General features: G+C 43.5%; 1 protein-coding gene across 14 annotated transcripts in view; it reads left to right on the top strand.

Moving 5' to 3' along the window:
• The window catches only part of LOC135100918 (uncharacterized), a 10914-nt gene extending 6167 nt beyond the window's left edge, over positions 1–4747 (top strand). For 9 of the 14 annotated variants that reach the window (XM_064004530.1, XM_064004525.1, XM_064004537.1 and 6 more), the window contains 5 exons: positions 1–310; positions 1151–1317; positions 2265–2434; positions 3808–3934; positions 4341–4747. The exon at positions 1–310 is cut by the window's left edge. In XM_064004530.1, the coding sequence (XP_063860600.1) occupies positions 1–310; positions 1151–1211 (371 nt within the window). In that variant the 3' untranslated portion in view covers positions 1212–1317; positions 2265–2434; positions 3808–3934; positions 4341–4747. Of the gene's footprint in view, positions 311–1150; positions 1318–2264; positions 2461–3807; positions 3935–4340 lie in introns of those variants that run through there. The other 5 variants (XM_064004536.1, XM_064004535.1, XM_064004532.1 and 2 more) reach the window with 4 other exon arrangements.
• Positions 4748–7466: the final 2719 nt, after the last annotated feature.

Here is a 7466-nt window from a genome sequence, read left to right as displayed (position 1 = left end):
CATGCTACCAGCACCACCACCACCACCACTACACTGCCCCACCCCGCGACCGCTGGAGCCCCCCGGGGCGCCGCTCATCACCCCCAGACCGCCGTGCCTCCCCGGAGCGGGGCCGCTCACCCCCCAGCCGCTCCCCACGCTACTCCCCGCGCCATTCCCATTCCCGGGGGCTGAGGTCCCCCTGCCGCTCCCCCTCCCCACTGGGTGAGGTGTACCCCTACGAGCGGCGGGGCTGGGGCTGCGCAGCCAGGGAGTGGGAGGCTCTCACCACCACCATCACAGCCCCAAGGCAGAGCAGAGAAATAGGGAGGTTAGTAAGAGGAGATTCTGTTCTTTCCCTCCCCTCTCCCCTCTTCCTTACTTTGCCTCTGCTAATTACATTAACTCAGGTGTACTAATGTCTATTTTCCCCACAGGTGTACAACGCTGTTATTTTAACCTCCCCTCTCCCAAATCTCCCCAAACTAATCTCCCCATTTTTTTTTTTTTTTTTTTTTTTTTTTATATATATATTGATGTAATGAATTCCAATATAATCGTCTTAGGTAATCTCCCCAATGACACAAACAAACACTGCCCTTAACAGACTCCCCAAACTAACCTCCCCATCTCCTGCCTGAATTAACCTCCCCCAAAATACAAGACCCATATAATTAACCTTTCCAGTTACACTAAAACCGAACACAATCTTCCCATCTCCCCACCAGTCTGATCTCCCCATCTCCCCACCTCCATATTCTGTTAAACAAATTTTCCCATCTCCCCATTCTATTACCACCACTACCCTCCCCCACCTCCCACAATCTCCCCAAAATGAATCTTCCCATCTCCTCTTACTAATCTCCCTATTTTTCTCCCTTTCCAAATGTCACTCTCACCTCCCCATTTCCCTCTCTCCCCTAACCTTCCCATTTCCCCATACCCTCAAATTAATCTCCCCATCTCCTCATCTCACACCTTAAACTAAGCACACATTTTCCCTTCAGTTTCCTTCTCCTGACCTCCCCAGACTAATCTCCCCACCTTAACCTCCCCATCTGCTGCCCTGATTCCCCCATTTCCATCATAACCTACCTTCCAGTCTCACTACACCCTTCTTTCCCCCAACCTCCCCATTTCGTCCCCACACTAATCTCCCCATCTCCCCCAGGGCAAGGGCTATGGGTACTCTCCCCCTGCGGCAGTATTTGATGACGACCTCCGGATCATGAGCGAGGCAGAGATGTTCTCCATGGGGTTCCACAAGGGGGAGAACAGCGAGTCTCCCCCCACCTCCCCCGCTCCCCCTCCCCAACACCCTCGATGCCAAGTCTTTGGGTAAGTAAGGCAAGGGGTGATGAGCGAGTGAATGGTGTGTTTTTGGGGTGTTTGGGGGTGAAGGGGATGGTAAGTTTGTTTATGGGGGTGGGAATGGGGTGGGAGAGGGTGTCACTGGAGCTCTGCATGTGTTAATGGGTGGTAATGGGGGTGTTTTGGCTGTTAATGGGCTGAGAATGGGGAAATTTCAAGAGATGGAAATGGGAGAGTGAAAAGTTTTGGGGAGTTAAAAGGAGGGAGAGAAAAAGACGTGTTTGTTTGTTTGTTTGTTTGAAAGAGAGAGAGAGAGGGGGGAGGAAGAGGAGAAAAGAACAAGAATGAGAATAATGGTAAGATAAAGAGATATTCCACGATAAAGAAGAAAGGAGGAGGAGGAGAAGGAGGAATGGTTTGGAGGTAAAACAATAACTTACCATTATATTACCTCCTAAAACACCCCACCCCCTCTTCTCTCTCTCTCTCTCTCTCTCTCTCTCTCTCTCTCTCTCTCTCTCTCTCTCTCTCTCTCTCTCTCTCTCTCTCTCTCTCTCTCTCTCCAGAATTCCCTGTGTGTGTGTGTGTGTGTGTGTGTGTGTGTGTGTGTGTGTGTGTGTGTGTGTGTGTGAATTAATTAAATGAAGGAAGGAAGGAAGAAAAGATTGAAGAAAGGAAGGAAGATAAGAAACGATAAGGAAGGAAGGAAGGAAGGAAAAGAAGATGAAAGGAAAGAAATAGAAGGAAAGGAAGAAAGATAAAGAAGAAATAAAATTTATAGAAATACAAGGAAAATGAATGAATGAGAGAGAGAGAGAGAGAGAGAGAGGCTGGCTGGCGTGACTGACTCGATTCTAAACATTGTAACTCTCTCTCTCTCTCTCTCTCTCTCTCTCTCTCTCTCTCTCTCTCTCTCTCTCTCTCTCTCTCTCTCTCTCTCTCTCTCTCTCTCTCTCTCTCTCTCTCTCTTGCAGGTACTCTCCCAGCCGTGTCACAGCTGATGATGATGATGCCACCCCCACCCCCAGCCTGAGCCACCCTCCACCCACCCCAGCCCTCACCAAGCCTCCTCCAGTAACCACCACCACCACCACCACCACCACCAGCGACGTAACACCCCACCCCACCCCTCCCCAGACCACAGGCAAGGTGACAGGCAAGGCATGTGAGGTGCGTCACAGCTTTAGTAACTTATGCAGGCAGTGGTGCAATGCTATGCCCACAACACTCATTCACTTTGCTGTTTATATGTATAAGATGAGTACTGGCTAAGGGTAAGACAAATTCTTGCAGGTGTGTGTGTGTGTGTGTGTGTGTGTGTGTGTGTGTGTGTGTGTGTGTGTGTGTGTGTGTGTGTGTGTAGGAGCCCATTAAATATTGGTTGTTGTTAGAAATGGAAGAGGCTCTGAGGGACTTTGAAAAGGTTGCTTATATCAGTGAAATGAGTAGGTGTGTTCTTGGAGACAGAAGCAGCATGTGGCCTGGCCACATTAACTCAATGACTGAGATAAGGAAGGTTACAGTGATGCGTGTATCTGAAATGTTGGTCTGGTTGGATCATAAGACTCAAAATTCTCAAACGCTTCTGCACTGCACCTCCACTACATTAAAAAAAAGCTCTCTAGTTGATGTTACACAGGTTTCTAAGGGTGTATTTATGGTTCTAGTGGCATATTAACAAGAATTCCACATTAATAACATGATAAACACTCTTGAGAACCCGGCTGATCATCTCTGTGGCCTTGGAAAATAGTCATGGCAAGAGAGCAAGGCGTTTCAGAATAGGGCCCTTGCAACGTCTGGTGGTGAGGCGCTGAGAGCAGTGGAGCTTGAGTGCAGTGGTGATGTACTGATGGGAGGTGCGAGGAGGTGGTCTGGGGGTGTGTATCAATGCAGAGGGGTAACTGAGTGAATGGTAGACACAGAGAGAGAGAGAGAGAGAGAGAGAGAGAGAGAGAGAGAGAGAGAGAAATATCTAAAGCTGTCATTAATCCCTCTTTATTGCACATATAAAATGTGTTTGTTATTCATTCATTCTAAAATACTGATCCTCAAAAAAATTAATGCAATTTTTATCTAACCCAAGCAAATTTAATGGCCACTAATTCACAGTGGTGCCACAATTATTAGGAACTGTAATACTTGAAATCAAATGCAGATGCTTCCATTTCCTCCCCCCTGTTTCTCTTTCTCTCTCTTTTAAGCAAGCTCTTTTCTCTAATGCACATCAAGCTTCAAGCAAATACTTCCTACTTCAAGCAAGCCAGACTTAACTTATCAATATTTTCTGTTGTGGCAGAGTGTTTGCCACACACACAGGCCAGTATTCACAAACGGTTTGCTCCCTCACCACAACTTTCTCAAACCTCACATAGATGATGAGCAGGGTTGTCAAGAATGTTTCTCCCATTAATGATGTAGAAATCTTGTTAATCTGTCATCCTATGGCCTCACCATAGGAATTGAATTGGAGGAATTGAGTTTTTGAGGCACTGAACAACATCCATGATGCTTCAGATCCCAGACTGTTGGATGTGACGCCACAAGACACAGGGCTTCGTAACACCAGTGCACGGTGATCAAGACAACACTGGACCAGAAAGACGCAAAGTACAGGGAACAACACAGTGCTTCTTCATTTTAGGTGTGCTAATCCAGACTCTTAGACAGGGCAGCACAAAATATAGATAGTTTTCACAACACTAGTGTACTATGATGATGCAGGAGAGCTAGGAGTGCTAGGATGAGTGTCTGGGGAGAAGCAAAGCCACCAGGAGACCAGAGGCATGGGTCAGCTGGGAGGCACTGAGTATCAATGAGTAAACAACTGATTACAGCTACAGGTGAATTGTAATCTGCAGCCTTGCTATACAAGACTTGACTTTCTACTTTCCCTCACCCCTATTCTCTCTCTCTCCACATTCTGAATACAACAGTTAACCACCATTCTCAATCTTCTATCTCTTTCACTGGTACACTCTGAAACTCTCTTCCTGCTTCTGTATTTTCACCCAAGCTTCCATACTAATTCACTGGCACTTGTCTTCCAGGTGAGCCAGAATGAGCTTGTTAAACTGAGCGGCCTCTTCAAGTACCACTGGAACTGTTCGTCAGAGGAGGAGGAGGAGGAGGAGGTAAGGGAGTGCGCCAAGACCCTTTACAGCGGTGCAAAGGAGTGGAGGGAGATGAGGAGAAATTTGAAAGAGAACAGAAGTAGAATGACATCAGATAGCAGGAGTCCTTAGGATTTAGCACAATAAGATCAATAATTCTCTTACATGAGTGACCTAAAGTAAGGCAGTTTAGTCTGGCCTAACTTAACTGACCTACCTATTTCTGTTATGAGCTAAGATAGGCTATGTTAGGTTATATTAAATTATATAATTATTATTATTTTTTCATCATTATTATTAAAGAAGAAATAGAACCGAGAAAATAAAGTTAAAAATTATTGTTATTATTCTTTTTATTACCAAGATGATTGATTGATTGATACATATATTGTTGGACTAAAGCCTGCACAACAAAGAAGGATGATGCAACCTGCCACCCATCCTTTGGACATAAAACAATAGACACAGAGGATAGAAAAATATTGCACATACAAATAATACAAAGGGTTTCCTGAGAATCTGGCCCTTTTATGCAGGAGGGACACATTCCAAGGGCCACTTTGTTTTGTTTTGCTTTGAAATGCAAGGAAAAGAGTCAACAGTGCAAGGAAACAAAGAAAACCAGACTGACTTGTACATTTTTGGGGTAACTATGCTAAATTACTGCATTTATTTATTTTATTTATTTATCTTTATTTGTTTATTTTTTATTCTATTTTTCTTTAGCTCTGAATTTACTATATAAATCCATTCATTTATGTTTGTTTTAAAAGTATTGTAGTGTGTGTGCAGAGACAGAAGTTAGGTTAGCTCAGACAAAAGCAGAGGCTGAAGCAATGTTCTCAAAGAAAAAGAAAGAGAGATTTAGCAGTTGCTAATGCAGAAGTTTATGGTCTTAGTTGAAGAAGAAGTAAAAATGGTTCCAGGTAATGAAAGTGTAGAGAAGCAAAGTTATCTTGAACAATACATAGAGTCACAAAATGAAATGAAAGCACAAGCAATTGCAAATGAACAAAGTGACAATGCCATGCCTCACAAATATGTTACATTCCATGACCCACAGGAACCTTCTTCTTGCAATACAGATCATGAATTGATGACAAATGAAGTAGATGGACAAATATTTAGTGAACCTCAGGTAATAAATCTCAACCCTACAGCTCAAAGTGTTGTACCAAGCTCTCGTGGACACACTCTGAATGTTAACATGCCTAATAATGTGAGACAGAATCATCAATCCTTTTCCCATCCTGGGGGAACCTTTGCAATCAATATACCTGATCCCAAGTGGAGCCTCACTCCAATAGAACCTAACACCTTTGATGGAGAACCCATGGAATTTCAAAGTTGGTTGAAAAACTTTGAAACTTGTGTAGAGTCTAAAACTTCTATTGGTAGAGAGAGACTTGCCTACTTAGACAGGTATACAACTGGTGAGGCAAAGGATGCCATTAAAATGTTAATGCACTTTAACTCTGATGCTGACTATGTGCAAGCAAAGAAAATTCTTAGGGATAGATTTGGAAACAAAAGCATCATAGCTGATGCTTACACAGAAAAGTTAATGAATTGGCTACCAATCTCTCCACATAATGGTCCAGCATTAACAGCATTCTCAGATTTTTTGAAGTGCTGTTTAGCTGCAATGAACCACACTTCTTATTTGTCACTTCTGAATGACCCTAGAGAGCAGAGAAAGGTGCTAGCAAAACTCCCTGAACACATTGTTCATGACTGGAGAAAGCAAGCAATGATATATCTTGATACTAACAGTAATAACAACACCCCTAGTAGCAATGAAGACCACCACCCACCCTTGCAAATGTTATGTCAATTTGTCCACAAAGAAACAAAGGGAGCAAGCAATCCTTTTGTTTCCTGGAATTCAGTAAGTAGGGAAGTAAATGACTGGATCAAAACTCACACAAGGGCAACCAATTGGAAACCAAGGGAATCAAACATCATGACAAAGAAGAGAGGGGGTAGAACTTTCATGGCCAAAGCAATTGAGGAAAAACCAATGTGGTCATTCCCAAGTAAAGTAAATGTTCAAGCCAACAAACAGTATCCCAAGGACCTGGAAAGGAAAGGACCATTCTGTCACTACTGTACAAAAGATCATGATTTAGATGACTGCAAGGAATTTGCCAAACTTGATGGTAATACTAGGTACAAATTTGCTAAAGAAAAATGGTTATGTACAGGGTGTCTAACAATGGGTCACAAAGGAAAGGATTGTAGAAGAAGGAAAGTTTGTAAAGTATGTCAGAGATACCATCCCACAGCTCTTCACAATGATGACATGACAAGAACTGAGAGCCAAAGGGTGCTAGCACAAGCAACTCAGCCTAAAGATGATAAACCCACAGTAGTAGCAAATAAGGTCAAAGTTACAGAATCAGTGACACACGACATGCACACCATGATGATAGTTCCTGTATGGTTACATCATGTTAGTAATGGAGAGAATAAAGTTTTAGTGTATGCCCTGCTGGATGAGCAGCAGTCTGATGCTTCATTCATCAAGGAAAGCACTCTGAATAAATTGGGAGTTAGTGGACCATCAGTGTCACTCAATATCCACACAATAAGTGGAAAACAAATCACTGATTCTATCAAAATTCATGGACTTAATTAAAGTAAGAGGTTATAATGAAGAAGTGGAAATATCAGTCCCTTCAGCACATTCAACAGAAAACATTTCTTCAGCTGGACGGAGTCAGATACCAAGGCCCCAGACTGCTTGTGACTGGCCCCACTTAAAGGCAGTCTCTGACAAACTAATGAAGTATGACCCAAACGTTGACATAGTAGGACTCCTCCTCATTGGTCTTGACTGTGCAGAAGCCATTATGGCAGAAGAGCAAATAGCAGGTGATAGCAAGAAGCATCCCTATGCTCGTAGGACAGAGCTAGGTTGGGGGATCATTGGTAGAACCCACCCCATTCAAGTCCATTGGAGGATACAGTGGTAGTCTACAGAACAGTGACACAAGAAGTAGAAATCAATGAAGAAAAGAGGGTTAATTTCTTAGTGGTTCCTACTAAAACCAAAGAGATGAT

Source organism: Scylla paramamosain, chromosome 5, assembly GCF_035594125.1.
Source record: "Scylla paramamosain isolate STU-SP2022 chromosome 5, ASM3559412v1, whole genome shotgun sequence".
NCBI classification, from domain to species: domain Eukaryota; kingdom Metazoa; phylum Arthropoda; class Malacostraca; order Decapoda; family Portunidae; genus Scylla; species Scylla paramamosain.
Note: the sequence above shows the minus strand (reverse complement) of the source record. Positions and strands in the feature narration are given on the sequence as shown.